General features: G+C 36.4%; 2 protein-coding genes across 7 annotated transcripts; both read right to left on the reverse strand.

Annotated features, from left to right (window-relative positions):
- Positions 1-2,110: 2,110 nt before the first annotated feature.
- On the reverse strand, positions 2,111-9,083 carry LOC306866542 (26S proteasome non-ATPase regulatory subunit 13-like). The gene is made up of 13 exons (XM_079411802.1): positions 8,902-9,083; positions 8,346-8,424; positions 8,228-8,262; positions 7,518-7,573; positions 7,355-7,398; positions 7,187-7,273; positions 6,810-6,981; positions 6,577-6,656; positions 6,263-6,388; positions 6,090-6,152; positions 5,847-5,927; positions 5,371-5,487; positions 2,111-5,272 (listed from the first exon to the last, which is right to left on the reverse strand). The coding sequence occupies exons 1-13, from the start codon at positions 9,000-9,002 to the stop codon at positions 5,177-5,179; spliced, it is 1,137 nt and encodes a 378-aa protein (XP_079267928.1). The 5' UTR covers positions 9,003-9,083; the 3' UTR covers positions 2,111-5,176.
- Positions 9,084-11,692: 2,609 nt separating this feature from the next.
- LOC306866719 (chaperone Ric-8A-like) lies at positions 11,693-26,270 on the reverse strand. Of its 6 annotated transcripts, none has more exons than XM_079412010.1 (11): positions 26,007-26,202; positions 23,187-23,237; positions 22,955-23,002; positions 19,020-19,646; positions 18,108-18,202; positions 17,697-17,847; positions 16,757-16,852; positions 16,528-16,672; positions 13,599-13,743; positions 12,673-12,792; positions 11,704-12,574 (listed from the first exon to the last, which is right to left on the reverse strand). In XM_079412010.1, exons 4-11 carry the CDS (start codon positions 19,512-19,514, stop codon positions 12,439-12,441), a joined length of 1,383 nt encoding a protein of 460 aa, XP_079268136.1. In that variant the 5' UTR covers positions 19,515-19,646; positions 22,955-23,002; positions 23,187-23,237; positions 26,007-26,202; the 3' UTR covers positions 11,704-12,438. The 6 variants fall into 6 exon arrangements, with proteins under 6 accessions (XP_079268133.1, XP_079268136.1, XP_079268135.1 ...); XM_079412009.1 differs by lacking the exon at positions 26,007-26,202 and adding an exon at positions 24,414-24,501; XM_079412008.1 differs by lacking the exon at positions 26,007-26,202 and adding an exon at positions 24,414-24,520 and having other exon boundaries at positions 11,711-12,574; positions 13,587-13,743.
- Between the last annotated feature and the right edge of the window lie 583 nt (positions 26,271-26,853).

Here is a 26,853-nt window from a genome sequence, read left to right on the forward strand (position 1 = left end):
ACACTGGGAAATATTCTCTCTCAATATGAGTTCTGGTTAACAGTGTAGATTAATTTATAAGCTCTGCAAAGCAAGTAAGTTCATATTTCTCTGTCTCTGTCGTCATGCCTTTAGCCAGTTTCACTTTCTCAGGTTCACATAACTTTGCAGCAAGCCATTTTGAATATGTTTGTGTTGTAATTTAAGTATTTGTATGAATGGACTTTCAGATATATGCTCTGGTGAAGCTCAGGCACTTTAACATTATTGCTTGATTGTTTACACAGTGTCAGGAAAATTAACTTAAGTGATGCAAATGGTTATGATTACAAACGAGTGCATCAAAACATCACAAAATTCATTAAATCAATTAATATTTGTGGTAACACTTTATTTTAAGGTGTCCATAATACAGAGTAATTACCTAGTTAAGTACTTAGAAGTAGCCGTTGTACTTACATGAAACAAAAGTTACTTACCATGTAACTAAGTTATGGAACAGCCTGCACTCACAGTTTGTAATGATGTGCATGTAATAGGCAGCTACTGTTACACATATGTAACAGACCGAGTCTGTTACACAGCTACTTATGTAACCAAAAGATTGTTACATATGTGTTGCAGACTTTATACAACGTAATTATAAATGTAAGTACACAGACATAGGTACTTTCAAGACTACGTACTTAAGTGTACTTCATGTGTATCTGTGCTGTACACCTTATCCAGCTGCACCTTAGTTTGATTTAAACCACACACAGCTTAAATACATGTAATACCTTTCTAATTACAGAATATTACACTGGCATAAGCTACTTAAAATAAAGTATATCAAGATTGTACTTAAGTGTAAACCTTTGGATTACAAGACCGACTCTCTAACCATTAGGCCACGACTTCCCTTGTCCAGACTTGTGAAGGTCTGGACAAGGGGGGACAAGGTTGCTCTCTCTGTATGGACTGGGATATCTTCTTTGAGCACGCAGGCAATGATAGTGCAGCGGAATCAATCACAGATTTCATTTCTTTCTGTGTCGACTCTATTACCCCCCAGAAAACTGTTAAGCGTTATTAACCTTATATTACTGAAGGTATCTGGGAATGTATGAGGAGGAAGAGAGCTGCCTTTATATCTGGTCACTTGGTCATGATGCTCAATAGGATCTCAATTTCCAAATAAGAGAGGCCCGGTGTCGGTTTAAGGAGCGGGCAGAACAGGATTTGTCTACATCTAAAACAAAGAAATTGTGGAACTCAGAAAGATGATCAATATGGACACAAAAAGGAAGCCACTGACCTAAACGAAACTGCTAGTGCCAATGAACTGAACAATTTCTATTTACGCTTTGATAATGACAGTGTTAAGGAATGTATTGCAGTTTTAGAGAATGTAATTTGTGATATGAACTCGGACAGAATTTTAACTGAACCACATGCTGTTACTACGGTCTTTAAACCTATACACACTAACAAAGCCACAGGCCCAGATAATATGTCCAGGTTTGTGTTAAGAACCTTTGCTGAGGAGTTGTCCCCTGCCTGGCATAAATTATTTCAGTTCTCTATAGATACTCATACTGTGGATAAATGGATACACTTTATTTGAAGGTGTCCTTGTTACATGTAGCTACTCACTATTATAATAACAATAAATTATGCATAATTACATGCAAGCAACCCTAAGCCAAACCCTAATTCTAACCCTAACCATATAGTATACATATGTATACATGTAGTCGTTCAGTCATTCTTGAGAAGAGGGTGCAAAATTGAAAAAAATAAAACCTTGTACTCAGACAAATGAAACTACAGTACATTGATATATCTTATATGTGCTAAGCTACTGAGCTATGCTTTAATTCAACCTCCCAACTTTTCTCTTTTTTAACAAAATGTGCTTTTCACCTTGGACCGTGTAATATAATTTCAACTTCATCTTTAACAGCATTCAAGATGTTTTTAACATTTCAAAACACATTGTGACCAACAAATATAAAATATCATTATGAAATATTATCAAAGTATTCATCTGACCGTGGTGACGAAAACCTGAATTTGTTGTCATTTTAACTATCAAATACATTGAATCAATCAATTATTGTATTAAAACAAACACAACGTGTTATTGTTTATAAAGCTTTTATTCAAGTCACATTTAAGTATTTTGATATATTATTGGAACACAAAATCTGACAAATTTGGCACTTCTTTCACAAAACAATTCATGAAGTAGCCATTTAATTTTTTCTGTTGATACTAGATGCTAATGGAACCTGCTTTATTTCAAATAATTTCCTCAGAAATTGGAAGATGGTGTTGACATATCATGGTTGTGTCCAGGAAATATTAACATTAGGATTTAAAATATTTTAAAACTATAAAACTGACCAGAGCCTGACAGTGATGACTCTGCAGAGGAGGAATGTGGCAAGGGGGTCCTTTAGAGTGTCAGCTGCCCCTGATATTCCCTGATTTTATTACATTTTAATGAATGTCTGACGATGTTGACAAAATGTGGAAACACAACTTTGAAACCTTACGAAACATGCGTGTGTCACCGAAAAACAACCTTGCTTTGATATGGGATATTATTAAGTGCTGCTTTTCATAAGACAAGAAAAAACTAAGTGTCATAGATTTCACAAATTATTATAAAATTAAATTGAAGGGGGTAATTACACATGTAATTACATGTAATGTGTTAAATACATATGAATCCCCATAACATTTACAATTGAAAATATGTTTATTTTTAAACCTGATAGCAGTTGCTGGACCATGTCCCATGTCTCAAGAATGACTGAATTAATATTACTCAGTACTTAAAAGTGTAATTACACCGTAACAAGGGCACAAAATAAAGTGTACCAAATAAATAAAAAAGGGTTGAAATTCAATTTCGTTGAAACGAAACAACAACAACAACAAAAACCATATAGGCTGCATTTCGTGGCTTCTGATTTTTGTGGTTCAGTCCTTCCGTTTCAAAGCATTGAAGACGTCTTGCTGGTTGCAGGCACAAAAAAACTAAAAAAGCTCTCGGCCTTGGTGCGTCTTCACGCAAACACAAACGGACAGCCAATTAAACAGAGCGAGCTTATCACACGCATTTCCTTTTCTTTTTTCCCTACCCTGACCGAAACAGGACTTGCAGGTGTACAAGAAATTGCTCTGACTTTCCAGACCCCTCGAGCCGACTTCAGCGTTTGGAGATAACTTATACTACAACAGGACAATGTCAGGCTCGTTCAAACTACTGAGGGGTGTGATGAGACCTCAAATCATCCCTAAAGCTAATATTTCAAGCAAACCAGCCAAACATGTGCTGTCCGCTGGGGTGAGTATGAGTTGACTTCACTTGCTGCGCGTTCACGGTGCGCGCGCGCAAGAGTGTGGCGGCCTGTGAAATACATTTAAAACGTGTTTACATATAATGCCTGACTAGGAGAAGCTATGAAACGCTTTATATAAATAATATCTGACCCAGTATAATTAAAAGTGAGACTGGACAAATTCCGATAACGCCATTGATCGTATATGTGCGCTCACGTAGATGGCGCGCGAGTATGTTTTCGGTCATATCAGCATTTTCGAATCCATAAAACTAAGAAATATTAGAGTCTTTAAATAATGTGTTTAAAATGCCCTTATACGCTTCTGGAAAACAGCCAATTTTATGACTTTCTCGGACAAATAAAGTCGTGCTGTTTGCGCTTCATTCGATGGTCATGCTGCTGGTTTATTGCTGGTCTATAAACCAAATAAGTTACTGTGTCCCAAAACACAAATGCCTCAGATAGTGTCTTCTTTTCCATCAAAAAACAGCTTAGATCAGCTATAAACCAGATGCTATGTCCCAAATACCTCAAGTTGTGCACTACTGCACCTTGTCCAAATAAAAACCAAATATAGCCAGCTTGAGGGTGATGCATGGGAAAATAGCTTGGCTTGTCTTAAAAAAGAAAAGAAAAAAGGTCTAGACTAAAATAAATGAGCATCTGATGAACGTCTCTGTGTTTTCAATGCAGGAGCAAGTCTTTGTAATGGGGACCATGTTCGTGACCATCCTGGGCCCCTCTGGATGGGTCCTGGCACATTTGGAGGACTACAAGAAACGTCCTGGTGGAGCTGAATAAGAAGCGCCTGTCTTTGAGCATTCCTCCTTACGAAGACTATTTAACCTCGTTAAGAATGTTTTAATAAATGAATGTACTTGAATGCCTCAATTGGTGGCACTGGTCTGTATTGAATAAAAGCTTTCTATTTCTAATACTTTCTATCTACATACAACATGTGCTTTACAGTCAACATAACTGAAACTAAAAATATAAAAAGCTTTTTCAATATCAATGACCATTTCAAAGTATAGTTGACGCTGTAAATTTCACTTGTTGCAAAATTTAGCCGCCGAACTATTGCAATGAGGACTAATTCACATGCACTTCGTTTATTGTCCATTTTCCTATGAGCAGGAAATATCTTTTTTGTAGTGAGATTAACCATTTAAAGTCCAGTTAACCAGTTATATGCACACTAAATGTTATAGAATCCTCCATTCGGCAGAAGGTAAAACATCTGGTCTATTCTCAGTAGTGTATGCACTGTTTTTATTTTACAGCATTGCTCCATTGTTTCAGTGCAGGATGTGGGCAGTGTAGGAGTGGGAGTAACTATTTCAAATTAGATTTTGGAGTTCAGTGAGGTCACATGTTCCCAAATGTTATGAAGCAAACTACTGTATTTTCAGGGTTTCACTTTAACAGTGCTGTTCTCGATAGTCAATACAGATCTAGAATGAACAGACCTATTGATGACAAATGTGTGATTTTGGTTCAGAGTTGAGAAAAAAAAAAAAAAAAAACCTTTCAATGACCCAACTCAAAATGTTAAAGGATTAGCTCATCCAAAAAGTAAGATTTGTCATCATTTACTCACCCTCATGTTGTTCCAAACCTGTGTGAGTTTCTTCTGTCGAACACAAAATAAGATATTTTAAGGTACATTTTTAGCCCAGGGTGTAGAATTTTGTTTTCTGGATGAACTGGCCCTTTACATTTTGTATTGCATATAAAAACCAAACGGATGATTGTGAAAACAAGCTGCTTTAATGACAATGAAGATAGTGACAGGACCGACACTCAGGGAGAATGCAATGCAAGGGAACATTTGAACGGGACAGACAGCATGAAGGACATTTCTAAGTGAGGATGTCCTGAGCCTGGTGTTCCACCAACACGGCCATGTTCTTAACATCTCCACACCACAAGTCCAGACGATCCTTCATGCCCTTAATCTGTGGAGATGGGAAAAAACAAAGAAAAAAAACACTTTGTGTTGGCCGTAGAAAAAGTTTTTGTAAATGTATATATGTCTTCATTGGTTTGGACATACCTGCTGCACATCCAGTACTCTGGGCTGAACCCAGGTCATGTGAACTTTCTTTTCCACTTCGTCGATGCTTCCCTTGATCAGTCCGACAGACAGAGCCTTCATCACCAACAGCTCCACCTGAGGGAAAGAATAAGGATAAAACAATCTCCCAGACACAGATTAAGCCTGGTCCTGGATTAATTTTAACCTGTGTCTACTTGAAGAGTGAACATCTTAGCCAGTAAGAGCAAGAAATACCTCTAAACATGAGAAAACTAACTAAACTAAAATTAAACCAACAAATTATTTTGTTAAATTTATTTAATGCTGTCTATTCATATATTAATAAAAATATTTTTAAAACTACAATATAAATATAATTTATTAGTAAACTATTTAATGCTTTGTCTATTCATATATTAATGAATTGATGCTAAATTTGTTATATAAAATGTTTGTTTGTTTTTTTCTGATTCAAAAGAGAAAAAAAAACATACTTCGTTCACTTGGATTTTTGCACTCTGTGCAATTTCCTGGAACGTCAGCTGCCTGTGATTGGCTGGCCGTGTGAAAGTCATCTATGAAGACAATCAATCATTAACTGTTTTAGCTTTGTTACTCAATAATAACTCTTCCTGTGCAACTTAATTAGCAAATAATGATATACTTAACAAAATGCCAATATATAGATTTGGAGTCAATTACCAGCTTATTACATTCTTAATCAATAGCATTTATACCTCCATGACACAAAGTAACTGGATCTTCTGCATGAGTTTGGGCTCTTGAGCTGCGAGATCAGGCTTTGAGGAGAGAAAAACAGAAATTCATGCAGGTTCACATAGTAACAATATTGACAAATTTGAAAAACACTTGATAACTTTTTTTTTTTTTTTTACATTTAATAACTCACCTGTTGACCCCATGCGGTCTTCAGGGCTTGGAATTTCTCCACGTTGCCTGCATTAAAGGCATAGAGTGTGTCTATCAGCCACTGTTTATCTGTGTTCCTCAGAGACTCCAGGACCGGGTGCATCAGCTGTAAACATGACTAGCTGTTAGTGCACATAAATCCATCAGGACAAGCAGTTGCCAATGAAGGAGACATGCAGCAGAGAAATTAACTTCAAAAAACAAAATAAAAACTGAAAATATAGAAATAAATGTTTTTTAAATTATAACATCTACTATTCCGGTAAATAAAAAACAGGTATGACAGGCACTTACCAGTTCTCCGAAGTTGTACACGCCCTCTCCGAGCAAGCCGGCCAGGCCTAATGTGAAAGCTCTTTCTTGTTGCTCTGCTTCTGTTATGAGATAAAGTGAGCAATATACCACAATCCAAACTGCATCAGCATCTAGTCATATTTTCACCTTGATTTCTGTAGGACTACCGCTAGAGGGCGGTGTTTCCCCAAGTATCTTGTCAAATGTAAACATCCAGCAGTCAGAATATTTACCTGGCAAGTCTTTTGCTTCCACGCATCCCAAGTACCGCAGGGCATCCCTGTAGTACATAGCGTGATTCCCAATGATGCGGTAATATTTGCTCGACAGATCGTAAAATCGCCCGTGCACTGACGTCACACCAGGTAGATTGTTCAGCATCTCTTCCGCTTCCTCTATTAATTTCTGCAAATGTATTTTACATAAGACTACATGAATACTGGTCTCAAATAAAAGTGGTGTGATCACAAATTTTGGCAACATTTTGTATTTCGACAAATTCAAGATGGTGTGGATTCCTATTGAAACGACTGGATTTGATTAATAAAAATTTGCTATGCAATGGTTTGTGACCCCAACCTAAGAACAGAAAAATATGCAAATAAATGACCTTTGTCGCAGGGAGGTCATTGATGTCGAGCTTGAGGCTGCCAATGGAGGTTTTGCAGAGGATGACGGCCTCATCACTGACTTTGACCTGATTGAGTAAAACGGCAAACGATGATTTCAACACCCTCACTTATATTGTAAATTCAATCACAGGAGAACAACTTGCTACCTTCTCCTTTGTTTTCTCAAGAAAGGGAATGGCTGTATTGGGATCTATTAGAAAACAAAAGATGTTATTAATATTACAACACAGACAGAGTGGTATTTTTTATTCACTCTCTACAGGCTTTGCGATGGGAATCATTGAACACTAATATGAAACAAAGCTGTACCTGGCATTTGCTTTGCAACATGAAGGATGATTTCTACTAAGGACAATGGGTTGATTCTGTCCAGAAAAAAAAGAATTTGTTTCCATTACACTGCAAGTTTTCCAGAAGCACAAGAGCATCACAATGGCCACGTACACACTGTAGCTAACTAGTTGGTAATGACGCATTTAAACGCACATCAGAGTTGTCTCTTTTCTGAATGTACAGTGTAAGGAAGTACAGGGAACAAAGTACGTATCAACTCAGTGTTGCCAGATCTCGTAAATAAGAACAAGCCAACTTTAATTCAAACGCTATATTTTGGAAATAAGACAGAAACAAAATATACTGTATAAAATTGACCATAAACTGGATTAAAAGGTGCTTAATAAGCATCGCTTATAATAAATGGACATGGCAACACTTGAAAACTGCACTTCTTCCAAACGAGTCAAAGCATTACTTTGATCAAAAATTGCAGATATCTAATATGTGAGATGCCAGAACATTGCTATGGTTACCAATCATCAATCATCGCAATTTCCAGAGCGAGTTCTGTTCCGTACACCCACATTGACTTTATTAGAGGAATCACTCACATTTTTAAATGCGGTTGTCACTCATGAAATTTTACAATGTGTACATGGCCAATGAATGGAGGTGCTAAAATGATCAATTGGGTAATTATTACCATGCATGCATGAGTAAATCTCATCAGAATTGCCTCTTACCTGTGTTCAAAATCACAGATGAAGTTTTCATAAAGCTGAGGAAAGCAAATAAAGACTTTTAAAATGTGTCACATTATATTTTTGAAGTGTAAGACGCAATACTGATCTGATACCATACCTGAATGAGACCGTCCCCTTTAGAGAAATAAGGGTCCTGCACAAAGACTGTCAACTTCAGAGTCAACTGATGCCACAATCTGTCAAAAGAGAGAGAAATGTAATAATTACAATAAATGTGAATTGATCTGTTTTGCTCCCATCTACTCAACTATATAACTATCTACCCATCCATTTGTTTATCTTCTTTCCTATCTATCTGCTGACGTTTTAAGAGAATTCAGACACTGATTTGATAGGTTTACTTTCATTTTAAAGAAAACAAATCATGATTCTATTACATTAGGAAACTGTTAACTTAATACATTTCAAACCTCTCTGATTTCAAATGAATTACTTGCTATCCACATAAACACGCTGGAGCTCATTTTACAATAGCTGCAGCAACAAACATTAAACCATTACGTAAATAAAGGGCAAACTTGGTCTTTAAACCCTTTCCGTGTAGATAAAGTATATTATATCCGATGGTATAATTAATATAAGTCGCCTTTAGCTTAGCATGCTAAATGACTCAGCTAGCCCACTCTCACACACTGAACACTTATCATTCATACTTTCTGTTGTGCAGATCCTCCATTGAGTGCCACTCCGAGGCCATCTCAGGCGTCGGACTCTTGCTCTGCTGTTGTTTGAGGTATCCGATGACATCTTTCATCCTGAATGTAGATGTTTGAGTGTTTGAGGAGAAGAATGAAGCTCTCGCTGCTGTCACGAATCAATCTACACGATTAAACTGAACGGACGCTGAGCAGAACAGCGCGCTACCGCCACACAGTGGAGTGGAGGCAGGGTTGCCAAGTCCCAGAAAAACACCCGCCCAAAAGGAACATAACATCTCTGATATTTTCTGATCCCAGTCAAGACCATTCTTTTTATTGTAAAATTTTAGTGAGTCTGTGTGAATTGTAACCTCATTTTCCTGTTCTCAGCTGACAGGAGTTGCACCCAGTGTCGTCTTCTGCTGCTGAAGCCCATTCGCCTCAAGATTCACACACACACACACACACACACACACACACACACACACACACACACACACACACACACACATACATACAGATCTGGGCAGTGATTACGTGTAATCTGGATTACATAATCAGATTCCAAAAATTACATTTCAAAATACTCATAACACAGTTACTTTTTTGTTGTTTACATGATATGATTCAAACAATTATTCATAATTTATTGAGTCTCCCTAATTCCTCTTTTTCATCTTTTAAAATGTCTTTTCTGAAATAGCCTACCATTTATATACATTCAGAAAGTCTTGGAAAGTACTGAAAGTCTTCAAGTATTGTGTAAATTCACATGAAGACCGGTTAATAGCATTTCACCATTGGATTTACAAAAATCTTCTCAGGCTAAAGAAGTGTTTCAACATCGCATCATATTGATGAACACATACAGTACATTTTTATTTGAATTATCACTTACTAGGTTACTTAACCATATATTAGTGAAAGTGAAGTGACATACAGCCAAGTATGGTCACCCGTACTCGGAATTTGTGCTCTGCATTAACCCATCCAACGTGCACACACACACACACACACAGCAGTGAACACACACACACTGTGAACACACACCCGGAGCAGTGGGCAGCCATTTATGCTGCGGCGCCCGGGGAGCAGTTGCGGGTTCGGTACCTTGCTCAAGGTATTGAGGGTGGAGAGAGCGCTGGACATTCACTCCCCCCACCTACAATCGCTGCCGGCCCAAGACTCGAACCCGCAACCTTTGGATTAGGAGTCCGACTCTCTAACCATTAGGCCACGATTTACCCAATCGTATTACTATAGCTTTGGAGTTTTTTGTCATCTGAACATCTTTCACCTAATATATTTACTTGAAGTACCTAGATTTTAAAGTAAATATTTTAATAAGTATCATATTTGCATGTTCACGGTTCTCTGACGTTGACATGCAGACAAACAAATACAATATTACATTTTTTAGTAAGTGTTTTATTTTAATAGATGCTATTTGAAAATGGCTTTTGTATCTTTTTATGATTTAAGTATTAGCTTTTCATTAAACTCACAAACCCCCTGCAGTTCCTTTACGAACCTTGACGTAATGTAATGTTACTTTATGCCATTAATTACAACAAATGGAATATATTTTCTTACTCTTTGTATTTTTTATCAATATGGTACAAGAACCCTATTAAAAGCTGCAGTCCGAAACTTTTGCCTCTTTGTCTCCATCTCTGTTTGAAAACCTGGAATTGCAGTTTCTTGCGGAATTATCTTCCGTGCGTGGGGTTGTGATCTGGTGTTGTGCCCATTTTCGACCCCTGCCAAATTATTACCCCCTCTAGTTGAAATCGTTACCTGATTGGCTAATCCTAACCCCACCCCTAATCCTAACCCCTCCCCCACACCTAACCCTAAACCTACAATACTAGGGGGGTAGTAATCTGGCGGGGGTCAGAATTGGGCACAACACCGGCATGGCTCCAGCATATATGAATCTAATCATGTTTGTTCTGCCCAACTAAGGAAAAAAGCATTACAATAAATCACGCTACCGATGGTGATTAAATCTAAAGATCGGTTAGCTCATGTCACATCTAACTGTGCAAAGTATTATCATTGAACTTTGTTCTCAAATTATTAATGTTAACAACATCAGCATTGCGTGACTATGAGTATAGTGTGTATTAGCGTGCAGATTTCAATTTCTGTCTAATATCTAATTGTCATACCATTCGAATTTCATATTAAGAAATTGTTTTAACCCAAAAAGCAAACTATGCGCCCTTTGAACTGGTTTTCTTTAAAATACAAATCTTGTGTAATCCCAGGCTATCTGTAATCAGAAGCACATTTAAAACTGGAATATAATTTAATTTCATTCACATGTGTTTCATAAACACATAATCCTTTCTGGATTATAACCAGTCATCAAAATGATACATTTAATTATTTTAGCTGCTGTGAGAAAAGGCTAAACAATCTGCCACCTGCAGTATCCTCACATGCAATAGCCTACTAGCTGGGACAACTTCTTTATGTTTACAGACGTGATGTAATGACGCAGTGCCATGCTCGAATTTCCCGCGAAAACCTACCCGTACCAATCAAATTATAAAACATTATTAAGATAACCATTGTGAATTGGGCTAAAGTAAGGTGATAGTTTTGAACACTGGCTGGTTATGTACTTGCTCAAATATTGATTTTTAACCAAAAAAAGTTACAGACTGCAGCTTTGTGTGATAAACAAGTTAGGCCAAAAGTAATCATAAAGTTGTCTGATTAAATTACCTAAAATGCATAATGTAATTACATTACGTTACTAATGACAACATAAATTATATAAAAATATCAACAGTGTATTAACAAATGGTAGGTGTATAAAACATCACAAAATCAGCTCGTTTATTATTATCTCACAATATTTTTTTTCAACACAATGTGATACAAATTATACAACATTTCCTTCAGTCTTTCACACGTCACTACACAGGCCACCAATAACAATATACAGCAATTGATCCTTTTACCACACAGAACAAAAGAAAAGTTGACCACAGGAGGCTTTATATGCTCCTGAGTAAAACCAAAAAATGCTGAACATTCCTCATAAAATTTCACATCTCATAAACTATACATGTATTGTAACTTTAAAAAAAATCCTCATTCACCTCATCCTAAAACCAAATGAATGAATAAAAACAAAATAAAATAAATAAATATCAGTTCTGTTACTGTCTTCACCCAGTGTCCCATTTGTTTTCTTCTCAGACCACATTCTAAATGAAAAATCAAATCTGTGATGTATAATAACTGGGAGTTCCATTAAATGAATCCTGTTATATTAATAAACTAGCACTGTGCAACCAAACCATGTTTTCATTGTCATTGTACAGAAAATATTACCTAAAGACAGGCCAACACAATAAACCTCAAATGAGACGAAATAACAATCACCAGGTGTTTTCCTTTGGAGTAAAAACAAAGCATTTAAATCTTAATGCCATTCAATTATTTTATATGATTCACAACAAGCTTTTGTTTTTGATTAGAATTAAATAAGCAATCCTATCCGTCCTGTTAAAAGACTCAAGACTCATTTCAGGAGAGTTAGTTTGCGTCACTGTCGCTGTCAGAATTATTAGACTCTCCGAACTGTTGGCTGGCTAAATAATGAAGCTCTTGTGGCTCCAATGAAGTCATTTTACCATCAGCGCCGATCTTCATTGGCTGGATCACCTGCTCCCTGAAAGAAAAGCATGTTTGCTGTTACGTACAGTTAAACAATCTACTATTTTGAAAGCGCAATGACAGCATCGCTGCTTTCTATAGTCGATTTATTACCTGGAGAGTTTGTCGAACATGTTGACCAGTTTCATGGCTTCGTATTCTTTCTGTTCTTCAGTCATTCCCTCCATAGGGTTGGGCTGCTCCTCCTCCACACGGCCGGTCACTGGATTGATGCTGTTCAACACAAAAGACTTAAACTAAAAACTTAGTGATGGCTTTTATGGTTTCTTACTATGATTACGTTTACATGCGCATGAATAATGTGATTATTTCCAATAGTCGGAGTAAGGACTTAATCGCATTATGATGTTTACATGTCAAGAGCAAAGCTCTTCACTCCCGTTTACATGCAATTTCCAATATTCGTATTATTCGCTAAGAATTGTGGTTAATTTTTTACTGCCATTATTCACATATCCCACTGCACAGCACATATGATGGCCTCAGAAAGAGCAGGTGTGTTACTGGCCGCTGTTTTTATTTATTTACGTCTAATGCAAAACACTTTTGTATGGTTGTATTCCATGCTTTTTCGGCGCCATAGAAATGTGATGGAATTCGTTTGCCTACGCTGCCGTCGCGTTCTACTCGCCGTTTCTGGATGAGGGTAAGGAACAGAGAGTCTGGTAGCAGCGAGTTGTGTTTTCCACAGAAATGCAATGCTTTCTTCTCCGCCATCGTTTCTAATCTGCGTATTATTACAGGTGCGTGTCAAGTCATTCATGTATGTCACAAGCACATGCGCACTTTGGTCAGACTGGCAATACTGCGATTAAGGTGTTTACATGCCTGAATATTTTGATTAAAATTGGCGTACGCCACTTATGTTAATACAATTATGCTTGCTGCGATTATGAGCTTAATCGCATTATTTAGAACAAAGTATTGCATTTACATGAGGTAAAGTTTAATCGCAATATTGTCAAAATCTCATTATAATCGCATTAAGAGGGTTCATGTAAACGCACTCAATGACGTACTGAGGTTTTGCCTCTCTGTACTCCTCGGTATCGCTGTCTTCGTCTTCTGAGTAATGTCCAGGGTCTCGGCCACCTCTCATCAGTCCCCGAGCAGCCAGCAGTCCCGCCGCGTTACCATAACCTGTGTACTTGATAAACCTGGAAACTGATAGACAGAAAAGAATAGATTATTTCATTATAAAAGATTATTTCTCTTCAACTTTTGTCTATATACACACACACACACTAATGTTTAAAAGTGAGATTTTTAAAGAAATTAATAACTTTAATAAAATTAGCCAAAAATGACAATAAGACAATGTTACAAAAAAAAATTGGTTTCAAATAAATGTTGTTCTTTTAAACTTTCAATTCATCAAATAATTCTGAAACAAAATGTATCACAGTTTCCACAAAAATATAGCACAACAGTTTTCAACATCAATAAATAATTAGAAATGCTTCTTGATCACCAAATCAGCATATTAGAATGATTTTTTGAAGGATCATGTGACATGAGCTGAAGACTGGAGTAAAGGTTCCTGAAAATGATGCATTGCACCCCAGGAATAAATTACAAATATATTAAAATAGAAGAGTGTTTTTAAATTGTAAGAATATTTCACAATTTTACTGTATTGCTGCATTTTTTATAAAATATAGCATATTTTATAGCATAAGATTTGTTTTTAAGAATAAAACAAATGTAATACTATGGCGTGCGAGCGGGGAGATTCACGCTTGCGCATTATATTAATCTACTCTCGTGCTACAAACATGCGCTCTCGACATTTGGCAGTAAAATAAAGCCATACTAATACACAATCCTAAACTTTTGAAAGTGTATGTAGCTCGATCACTTTTGTTAATATGTGAGGGGAATTATTTTTACAGTCGGTACTAGAATACATAATTTATTCTTAATGTAAAATTGCATTAAATTTGCTTAAAATGGCATTTTCCAGACTTTAGTAAAGAAATCTACCAAAGAAATGGTACTGGTGTTCCTAAAAAAAAAAGGTTTTGCTCCAAAAAAAAAAATAGTGTTTTTTTTTTTACACTATGTGTGATCTCAATATCAGTGGTCGACCGATATATCGGCCGATATTTGGCATTTTTCAATTATCGGCATCGGCCGATACATTTTTCTGTTTGGCCGATACGTTCGAGGCAGGACGTTTATTTTGATGGTGCGCCTGACTTTTATTTTGACGGCAGCGTCTCAGCACTCAGTACTCACATTCTCCATCTTGTTTGCTGTAGTCTTTCACAGTTCTGTCTTATACGGATAGAAGTCTGTCTAATAATCCAACAGAACGGTCAAACAAAGGAATTAAATGTATACAAACATATTCTAATGATTGCTTTTATATTATTAGTAATAGAAAGGCAAACATTATAATACTTTCTCGTTTGCCCGCCGTCAGCATTCAACAAATATGCATTTATATCATTTAAAGGGGTCATATAATGCTACATGCATTTTTTTAAGTTGTTTCAACTGAAATGTGTGTTTGCAGTGTGTGTACACAACCACCCTATAATGATAAAAATCCACCCAGTGTTTTTTTTTTAATCTACTAAAATCTTTACCCCTTTCTCAAATCGAGCCGTCTGTCTATGTGACGTCACACGGACGAAGGCCCTCCCACGATAGTTTGATTGACAGTAGCATTTTAGCACAGACTGTACTGATGTCTTACCTCAGACCCGCCCTGAGTGAGCTGTCATCAATCGCTGGAGCAGATGTAGACATGAATGACTCCTAAGCGATTGAAGTGTTTTGTTGTTGGATGTAATAATGAACATAGCAGTAGTAATTTACTCCCGTCATCTGAGCGGCTGAAGAGGATTATGTTTGTTTTTGAAGGGAATGCGCCCTCGATCTACCTAAATGCGTCTATGTTTGCGCGAATCATTCGTGATCCAGCTTCACCTCCAGAAAAAGTACAAGGTTTTTTAAATGAATCTTTGCAAATCGCCTTTCCTAATAATGTGCTAATTAGCAAGTTTCACGATGAATGCGGCGAAAGCAAACAATCCCTCAGAGAGTGGCTCCGAAGAGAGGGGCGGAGTCAGCAGAGCTCATTAACATTTAAAGGAGAATGACACAATACGGCTTGCTCTGACAAGAGCTGTTTTTGACATGGTAAAAAAGGTGTTTTTTACACTACCAATGAAAAATTCTAACCAAACTATGTTACAGACTTTTGATTAAGACCATAAAGAATAATATCAACTTGTGGAAAATGGGCATTATATGACCCCTTTAAACAAATCTTTGAATGACTAATGAACATTTAATTTAACAAACCTTGCAAACTAAGTGGAATCCAGTTGTGAGATCTTGTGAAGTGTGCATTTGTATCCTGCATGATCGCGTGCACTCTGCGTGACCGTCGGTCCGTGCAAATTGAATGCGGACAGAAGGAGAGTTCAACTTCAATGGAGATGCGCAATCGACAAAACTTGTGATTTCAAATTATGCTGCGCTTTATGCATTTGCCTTCTGTCATATTCATGTCATTTTCACTGTGTGCTGTATGTAAAATGAGTGTTACCTTGGCTTTATTTGAAAGAAATATGATTCCCAAAGCACACAAACTTCCCAGAATACTGAGTGCCCTGTTGGTTACAGTGTTTACTTCCTTTTTAATTATATTTTTAATAACTATTTATTTATTTGTGAAAAAATACTTTGTCATCTAAAGTACAAGTATGTTTATTGTACACCTTTTTTTTTATTCATTTTCAAATGATTTCAAATTTCTTAAATATTAATCAAAATAAATAAATAATAAATAATAATAAAATAAAATTATATCGGCTTTATATCAGCCATCGTGCTTTCCAAGATATCGGCATCGGTTGTCAAAACACCCATATAGGTCGACCGACACTACTCAATATTCAAGTGATTTTGTGTATTTTTAACAATAATGTAGCTTACCACTCTCCTTGCACAGCACAAACAGGAACTCAGCCGCACAGTGCTTCACGTCCGTGTCTATGTGTGTCATCAGACGCACTAGCTTGTTCCGTAGAGCGTTCCCAACCTCAGGTCTGTTTTTGACATCTCGTAATGGTGGAAGCACCTGCGTAAACACACAAACATACATTTTCATGACCAAAAGGAAAACGTCTCTAAAGTTTACTATCAAGTTTTCATCCAATCTCACCTTCATTCGTAAAAACTTCCTGGTCTCTCTGTGGATGCGAGCGCTCTCCGTTAGTAGATTTAACGAGGGCAGCAGGGTTTCCTTCAGCTTGTTTCCCTGGAAATACAAGATCAAAAGGTGGAGACGGTGAGCAGTTAAATTGTTGTACGTTGGAGCTCCAGCTGTGTCCTGGTGTAGAATCCCTCAAAGCATTCCCATCACACACAGCACAAAAACAATAACAAACCAACCAGCACAAACAGGTGTAGAGCAGCTACCAGAAAAGAAAGAACAAAAATAACTTTGTCACAGGTGTTTCACCTCAACCTAACCAGGTACAACGCAGCAAAATTCAAGCCCAATTTATTTGTATAGCTGTAAGAATCTGGGTTGCCGTATGAAGTTGTATAATCTGTACATTAATAATAAATGAATGTAAAGTAATACAATTTTTTTTAAATGTTTTGTTGGAGAATATGAAACAAAATGAAATAAATAAATACATAAATAAATCCTATTGACATTTCACATACATGAAAAGGAAAAAGCTGAATAAAAATGACTAATTATCAGTTTGTTTATTTATTAAAATGATATACAAAAATATGTAAATACCAAAATTTTGCATTTCTATATATAATTTATATATTAACAAAGACAACCAGAAAAAAAAAAAAAAAAAAAATCACATTTAGTATATAAATAAGTGTGATTTTGGACCAATGAGATTTTGCTGTGGGCGGAGCTACCAACCATGTGACAAAAAAATGCCTTTATGTGTGACAGTGTTGCCATTTTTAACAAACACTGGAAGAAATGTGATTTATCACAATATTGATGTATTATTGTCATTGTCTGGTGAAAAACATTAATCTGATTTTAATGTGCTTTAACCTTTCTAATGAATGTTTTGAGATATTAACATTATACTTTTGCACAAAAGCAGTATTTGATTGCTCACCCGGTCGAGTCTTTTCTCCATAAACTCCAGCAGCACCTTGACGGCGTCCATGTTGACGCCAATGTACTCGATAGAGCCCTGCTGGACTTTAGGCATCAGCAAGACATCAAGACACGGAAGCGGCAGGTTCCCAAGAAGGTTCACCGTGTGGCTGTAAAACAAATTTGCATCAAATTTGGTTTCCTTTTACAAACTGACTAATTAATTGGGATTGAGATCCCTGTGGGACTGCTCTAATTTGTTACCAAACTCTACAAATCAGATCAAGACACATGGTGAGAATCTGTGCCAGCGTTTCAAACAAATGTACATGTTTCAGTTGTGTTTTCTTATTGAGAAACGGTATCCTTGCCTTAATAAACCTCTGTGCATCTAAATCTTCTTTCCTGCTGTGTGTGTGTGTGTGTGTACCTGTGCATCTCCTCTGTGCGCTCCTCTCCCTCGGAGGTGCTCATGATGCAGTGTCTCAGTATGGCACCCAGGTGTCTGTAAGTGGCTGCTTCCTCCTGCAACACACACACACACACACACACACAGACACAGACACACAGACACACACACACACCAGGATAACACAAGTCCCATGAAACCACATTAGAATTGCTGCGGGTGAGTAATGCTTATTCAGCAAGATGTGAAAATGAAATTGACACCTTCGTAGGATTAGGAGAAAATTAGAGAATTAAAAATAACTTGTTCTCTTATCAAAATATTAAGAGGCAGCAGGCATAATAAAATAACACCTTTAATTTGCAGCTAGGAATGTGCAATCCCCATATATAGTATCAGGCTTGAAAAAATATGAACTTTTTATGACAGATTTGAATTTTTTTTTCATTCTAATAGTCATTCTAATAGGCTGACTGATTCAATAATTGAGTAATGGTGGCTGAAAATTCTGTTTTGCCATTATATTATAGCTTTTTATATTAAACTATAATAATATAATATAATAACCATATATTTTAAAATATATTAAAATAGAAAATAGTTACTTTAAATAGTAATAAATTAATGATAATATACATGTATTTAGATTTTTTAATATTTTGATTTTATAGTATATTCAATTATACTATAATCAGACTTCGGACTTGTTGTAATTATTGTTTGCAGCATTTTGTACATGTTTGTAAATTTTGTTATATATATATATATATATATATATATATAGTTCAAAATAAATTAAATTAAATTTTGCACTGTTGCATTATTTTCATGAAAATTAAAAACATCTTCCCCTTTTTGTATTTAAAAAAAAAATTCCATTACTATACAGTAGTTTCTGCTAAAATGCTATTATTTTTTATTGTAATGTCTCACCTCATCTACCTTGCGGCGGTTGGAATCAAAGGTGACGTTAAAGAGGATCTTCAGGATCTCCATGGCTCGCTCCGTTTCCTGTCTCCCCAGCGGGGGCAGCTCTGAGCAGCCGTGGAAGCCCGCACGTGCCACCTCATACATGTCGGGCCAGCAGAGGTCGAGCGTGGCATCCAGAGCCTCTGACAGCAGACTAACCCCCCGCAGCTCGCGGGCCAGCTGGGCTCTTATGTCCACGCGCAGGGCGGTGATCAGGAACGTGAGGCGCAAGTCGAAGAATCGCACGTCGTGGTTCCACTGCGGCTCGCGGCACTGTTTCAGCCTCTCGGCCAATCCCACAATCAGCTGGAGCTCCGCCCCCGCCTCCTGAGCCGCCTTGCTGTTGAACACGATGTTGCACAAGCACTTCAGGGCCTCCACGATCACTTCCAGGTCTGGGATCTCGGGCGTGAAGCCCTCACCCTGACTGAGGCCGGCATGTCGGATCAGGATCTGCATGGCGTGGCGGGTGGCAAAGGGAAGCAGGCTCTTCTTGTCACGGGACAGGATGCGGATGGTTTCCAGGCAGGCCAGCTGACAGGACGGCTGGAGGTCTCTCTCCAGGAAGCCCAGCACTAACACGCCCAGACGCTGAGAGGTGAGGGAGAGATACAGTGAACAGCAGCAACCATCTCTCCACCATCACCTAATGGGCCAGCGGTTCTCAACTGGTTTTGCTTCAAAATCCAGATTTAGCAATGGACAGTGTCAAATTTGCTTACCAACGTATTTCTTTACTTAATTTTTACTACTTGAAAAAAATGATTTAAAAATTTTTAATAAAAAAAGAAATAAAAATGTAAAAATTAGAATATAAATACATAAAATAATTAAAAAATAAAGTATTAAAAAATTACATTTGTACATTTTTTAATGATTTTGAAAGAAATCTCTTATGCTCACCAAGGCTGCATTTATGTGATCAAAAATACAGTAAAAACTGCAAAATTGCGAAATGTTACTAAGTAAATGTTGTCTATTTTAATATATTTTAAAATGTCATTTATTTCTATGATGGCAAAGCTAAAATCCTTCAGACCTTTGGAAACCACTCTAGTATCCTGATTTAATGCTCAAGAAACTTAGTTGTTCTGCTTAATATTTGTGTCTAAACATTTGTATTTTTTTATTTGAAATTAGAACAGAAAGTTCAAAAGAACAGCATTTATTTAAAATAGAAATCTTTTGTAACATTATAAACGTATTTACTGTGACATTTGGTAAATTCAATGCATCCTTGCTGAATAAAAGTATTAATTTCTTTCCTTCTTTCAAAAAAAAAAAAGAAAGAAAATCTTGAATGACAACCATTTGAAGGGTAGTTCATATATCTTAGATTTTAAATATAAATTCATAAGGAGATATAAAAAGATATTAAAATAAATCAAAAATACAAATATGTAACCTATATTTAAAAATGCACTACATATAAATACATAAATTACAAAATGACATGCCTGTGACCCTATCAAAACACCAATTGAGAAACACTGTTACAGGCTTCATGAGAAAATTCTTTTCATGGGATTCAATGTGGTTCAGCTTTGAATTCATGTTTTGAAACATACTTGAGAACTTTTTTTGCTAGAGTAGCAGCATAACAACATTACATCCATTTTTGTCTCTGCTCTTCCCAAGGTAATTTAATGAATCACATTGGGTGTTGTAGAAATAGACACCTGGAGTTCCTGAGAGGGATCATTCATTATTGTTAGAGCAGACAGCTTGCTATATACAGGGGTGGATGACTGACAACTCCTCAAATTCTCCCTGACTGTGTTTCACTGCCAAGACCTCCAACTGTCTCACTGTAGAATTTACAGTTACCAAATTGGAGTCCAACTGTGACACGTCCTTACATAACCCAGTCAAGCAATGAACAAAATTAGATCTATTTGAAACACATGTGTGACATCACACGGCGATAACCAAATATAGCAACATTATGGAGTTACAGTCTTTACAGGGGACAGTCGTGGCCTAATGGATAGAGAGTTGGACTTGTAACCTGAAGGTCGTGGGTTCGAGTCTCAGGTCCGGCAGGGATTGTAGGTGGGAGGAGTGAATAACCAGCACTCTCTCCACCCTGAATACCACGACTGAGGTGCCCTTGAGCAAGGCACCGAACCCCCAACTGCTCCCCAGGGCGCCACATTAATGGCGCCCCACTGCTCCGGGTGTGTGTTCACGGTGTGTGTTCACTGCTGTGTGTGTGCACTTTGGATGGGAGTATGGGTCACCATACTTGGCTGAATGTCACTTCACTTTACCAGGGGTTTTCAAAGTGGGGTCTGCCGTTTTATAGTAAAATGCTATATAAATTATTTTAAAAATACTTATTTATTAATAATTATTTAAAATGTATACATATATTTTCCAGATAATTTTTTAAAAATAAATTTTGGCATCAGTACAAATTAAATGATAATTATTCAATTAAAACAGCAACAAAAATCGTCTTTATTATTTCACCAAAAAATAGCAGCATTACAGTGTTATAGTTTATAACAGGGGTTTTCAAACTGGGGTCCTGAAAAAAAAAATTGTTGGACCAATTTATTGTAAAAGTGCTATAGAAACACATTTTATAAATAAACTATAACTATAACTATTTATAAATAATTATTTTGAATTCATACAAATATTTTTCAGATAAAATGTATTGGACTTTAGTACAAATGAAAAGCTTATTATTTAGTTTTTAAATAGCAGCAAAATATCACTCTAACTATTTTTCTCACACAATATAAAGAGAAAGAGGCTCCCTTGCAATGCGGTCATCATGTTTGGGGGTCCTTGGCATCAAAAGGTTTGAAAACCGTTGGTCTATACATCTCTATACATCATCTTTTTGTGTTATTGTAGAAGGGATTGTTGTGAAAATGACAGGAGTCAGACATTATATAAAAGACAGCATTGAAGGCTACTGCATGTCAGTTCATATTAGAGACAAAAGCAAAAATGTGGTCAGCAAAAGTGCAGTATAGGAACAGGATGACCAGAATGACCATAGAACTCAACACTAAAAAATAAAAGAATAACCAAGATTAGACTGAAATATGGTAATAGCCAAATCTGCAATAACAATCTTGCTTTCTCTGCTCTTTTTTAAAAGCTATTCTATTTATGACTAACATTTTATAGTTTGCATTAAGCATTGATTTTTCTCTGCTTTCCTCAACCCACCAGTACAGACCTGCGAGCCATTTTCGGGTCGTGACCCATCAGTTGAGAACCGCTGGTCTAGATATTAGCATTGTATTTTAAAAGGCTCATATTGATCGAATACTAGTTTCAACATCACCAATGTGCTCAAATGGGAAAATATAGCAATTCAAATGAGACAGCATACAGCATACAGCTTGTATCTGATTCTCATGAAACATTCTCCATCCATCTCAACACAGTGCCATCCTATAAAACCCCAAAGTGTTTTTCTTTATATTTTTGGAATGATCCCCTCATATAAAACCTTCTTTTTTATACAGCGAAGTCAAAACACCAGATTCATCTATCATTAGCCAATCAGGAATGAGAAATAGGCTTTGGGTTCTATGCTAATGCTATGCTATATCTAAAACACAGAGCTACCCTTGCAAATGTCCATTCTACCAAAAATGCAAGCAAAAATAAATAAATACAATAATTCCCCATGAAGTCGAAGAAAGAACACAGTACAATAGCAGTGCTATAAAATATGATTAATTTGACATCACGTGATATAAGCACACTAGCTTTACTACTCTAGCTAAATCAATTTAAGATTTTGGCATTGAAATATTAATGAATATTTATGAATACTGAAAGTAATGCATCTAAAATAGGTAGACAAAGCATTAAAAAGCTCATCGTTCAGGGTTGAATTGCTGACTGCTTGCATTATGTCGAGTAAGGCTTACCTCTCTGTCTTCCTCCTCCCCAGGGGTAAAAGAAAAACACAGTGATTTCTAAGCGAGAAAAAACAAACACAAACATTTATGCATGAATACAAAAGATACTGCGAAGGAATATCTCACCCCAAAATTTTAATTTGTTGAAAATTTAAGCACCCTCAGGTCATCCAAGATGTAGATGAGTTTGTTTCTAAATCGAACAGATTTGGAGAAATTTAGCATTACATCAGTTGCTCACCAATGGATCCTCTGCAGTGAATGGGTGCCGTCAGAATGAGAGTCCAATCAGCTGATTAAAACATAACAAATAATTCAAATGACTCCAGTCCATAAATTAACATCTTCTGAAGCAAAAAGCTGCATGTTTGTAATAAAGAAAATCATCATTAAGGAAATTTAAAGGGTTAGTTCACTCAAAAATTTAAATTCTGTGATTAATTACTCACCCTCATGTTGTTCCAAGCCTGAAAGACCTTTGTTCATCTTCGGAACACAAATGGAATCAGAGACAGCAAGGATATTACCATGATCAAGGCACAGAAGGACATTGGTAAAATAATCCATGTGACATCAGGGGTTCAACTGTAATTTTACGAAGCTACGAGAAAACTTTTTGTTCGCAAAGAAAACAATAATAACATAATTTATTCAACAATTCTTCTCCCCATTTTGGAGAGTATCCCAGAATGTAATCAGCGTTGTTTATATTCAGCATGTGCACACTGTCTACTGAACGTAAACAACGCTGATTATGTTGATTATGTTCTGGGATACTCTCTAAAATGGCGGAAGACGGTAACTCGGGGAGAAGAATTGTTGAATAAATTGTTATTTTTGTCAGATAATGGGTCAGAAAGCTCTCAGATTTCATCAAAAATATCTTAATTTGTGTTCCGAAGATGAACAAAGGTCTTTCAGGTTTGGAACGACATGAGGGTGAGTAATTAATGACAGAATTTTCATTTTTTGGGTGAACTATCCCTTAAACCATTAGCTACTTCTGGTCAAAATACAAGTCTATAATCCATAATAATGCTTGCTCCAGTGAATAAGTCCATCCCCGTTTGTCAAAAATCCACCGATATATTTGTTAAAAACGCTTTTGGACCAAAGGTGGAGGGTGAACCAACTCCAAGGTAAGGCTAAAAGCAGCCAAATCTATTAACTACAAACATCAAACCCGTCTTTTTAGGCAAGAACCAGACATGGGTGTCATGTAGGCTAATAAAATATTTTAAACGGGGCTGAATTTGTATTTAACATGATTACAATTTAATAAAAACATTAGAAATTGATAATTATAGCATTTCATTTCCATGTTATTCAAACAGCGAATAAATTATACAGAAAGCCAGAGAAGAGCATTATCACTAAATTTGATCTCTAAAGATTTCAAGCGCTCACAACAAAACAGAACTATGTTATAATCTCTGAAGCTGTCTACACTGTGGAATGAATCTCTTACTTTCATTGTACATACAGCTGCGCTTGGTTGTTTATGATGAGAGAATGCACGAGGGTCTGAATTCAGTCAGCGAGCGCACACACGCAACAAAACTCAGTTTCAGCGATGACTCACCTGAACGCCTCTGATTGGCTATTGCATTCCTAAACTCAACAGAATGGTGTGTGATTGGTTATAATGCGCAACACTGTGAAAACGCTTAAAAATAACAATGGTGCAACATGAGCAGATCTTAATTTAATGCCGCAATCAACACTTTTCCTTCATTTTCACTTTGTTAACCATAGGCGTTATAGATTTAATTTATTTGTGAAGGGACATTTTTGTCCAATTTAGTGGCATTTATGCTCCAAATCCCTGTGGCCAGGGGAAAGCCTTACACATGCTCCACCTATGTTTTGGACTCTTTTTGCACGCAATATTACAGACAGAAAAGTATTTTACCTGGAAACAATGGTTTGAAGTTAAAACAGCTTTACGCTTCACAAGATGCATTATAAAATGGATTATTGTGATGTTTTATCAGTTGTTTGGACTTTCATTCTGACGGCACCCATCCACTGCAGAGGATCCATTGCTGAGCAAGTGATGTAATGCTAATTAAATTAAATTATAATATTAATTTATAATCTCTTGGTATGTATCAGTGACGCATCAGTTCTGTCCTAAAGCATGATTAGAGCACTTAACTGCATAAACCTCTGTGATACCGGCTCACGAATCATCAGGATCAGCCTAAGAAATCTATTTATGTTGCTTGAGTCCTAATCCAACCAACGTCACACAAACTTGTTTAACTCATATGACTTTCTTTTTGGCTAAGACGGTTTCGGATTTAAATTTACCCACTAACCTATTTGCCATGTGGATCATTTGTTAAGAATTCAAAGGCCTGTCTGGTTTTGTTTTTTAAACCTTTTGATAGGATTTTGAGTATAAAAAGGAAAGCCCCCATCGCAGTACATGAAGTGCCAAACATCAGTGCATTAAGTAGTATGACAATATATTGATAAAAATGAAAGTTTTTAAGAGGAGTTGAGTAAAGGTCTGCCTTACTGTTGACAGAGCATGTCAACTTTATTCAAGCTATTTTACTGAATTATGTAATGGATTTCTGAATGCCTGTCAGGATAACAACATGATCATTGACCCACTGGTACTTATTCTATTCGATTCAATTTTACTCTACTCTATTCTTTATTTGAATGTGATATTTCTCTGTTATTTAAATATTCTATTCTATTCCTGTTTGTGTAATATTACGCAAAAACATAACCTTCCTGATAAATATCCACAGCTATACAGGTAAATGTTGTTCATTTTATATCCTTTACTAGTGAAATTAGTATGTATTTGCATAATTTGAAACATAATGTATTATTTTGTTCATGATAGCTTTCTTCCATGCAATATTTACAAAACAGAGGACTATTTGTAACAACCAAATGTCACAATGCACTCTAAAATATGCAATATTTACAAAAATATATATCTGTTATTGTATTAAACAAAAAACACTTTTCATATGCACAAAACAGGCACATATTCACATGCATCAGATTATAACAGTCCTGATTTATATGTATCTGATACCTCTTTATTAAAGGTCTGTAAAGCTGTCAGTGCAGCGTCCTGATCGCCCGTTTCCATCTTCTCAATGATGGCATTTAGGTCCATTTTCATCGCTGTTCTGCCCTTCTGCTTTCAGGAAGAGCCAAAAATCATGTAAACAAAATCAGCTTCAATCCCCCAGCTTTAGACGTGCGATCCAGAAGCTCCTGGATGATGCGATTAAAGGAGGATTGGAATCATGGGATTTGTAGTGAAGACTACCATAAAGTCCCGTCCCATGCCTGCGCTTTGTTGGTTGTGATTGGCTCCGGCTGTGCGAACGATTTCTTAACGGTCCAATCACAGAATGCGCGCAGGAGTGTCGCCAGCCAATCATGTTGCAGAAGGCGGGACTTGAATCGGTATGTGCTGCGGAGGATGATGAGATATGTAGTCCAGAAAGAGAACGTACTTAGATTAACTCTTGATAATGTTGATGTTTTAAAACCTCAGTGTAGCAATAAGATTATAAGAATTGGTCTTTGTTCTGTTTTTTTTGGTCTCCTTTATTTGGTAAAAACTATTCGGACAAAGCAGTGAAAATGCTAAATAAATTCTGTATCTATAACAAAATTAATTAAATAAGTGTGAGTTATGTGTCAAGTATAGATTAAATAATGTGAATTTTGTAGACAGGAAATAAGAACGTTTGTATTTGTTTTATCACTGTTTACTCAACATATTTTTGGGAAGAACTTAAAAGCCTACATTAATAAAAAAACTGGGGTGTATGATAGAAATTTGTGTATTTGATGTAGTCTACTTTTGCATAATGATATTTTAGAAGGTAATATACACAACATGGGCTCTTTGCAAACCAAATTTATTA

This window comes from Barbus barbus (assembly GCF_936440315.1).
Source record: "Barbus barbus genome assembly, chromosome: 48".
Taxonomy (NCBI): Eukaryota; Metazoa; Chordata; class Actinopteri; order Cypriniformes; family Cyprinidae; genus Barbus; species Barbus barbus.

Excerpts from the sequence above, each read along its gene's own strand:
- LOC306866542 (XM_079411802.1), bottom strand. The coding sequence starts at position 9,002 with ATGAAAGATGTCATCGGATACCTCAAACAACAGCAGAGCAAGAGTCCG. Across the intron at positions 7,274-7,354 it reads TTGAGAAAACAAAGGAGAAG|GTCAAAGTCAGTGATGAGGC; the intron begins GTAGCAAGTTGT and ends TTACTCAATCAG. Across the intron at positions 5,928-6,089 it reads AGTTACTTTGTGTCATGGAG|ATGACTTTCACACGGCCAGC; the intron begins GTATAAATGCTA and ends TTGTCTTCATAG.
- LOC306866719 (XM_079412006.1), bottom strand. The coding sequence starts at position 26,096 with ATGAAAATGGACCTAAATGCCATCATTGAGAAGATGGAAACGGGCGAT. Across the intron at positions 16,853-17,696 it reads TGGAGAAAAGACTCGACCGG|GGAAACAAGCTGAAGGAAAC; the intron begins GTGAGCAATCAA and ends TTGTATTTCCAG. Across the intron at positions 13,744-16,527 it reads TGTGCTGTGCAAGGAGAGTG|TTTCCAGGTTTATCAAGTAC; the intron begins GTAAGCTACATT and ends TCTGTCTATCAG.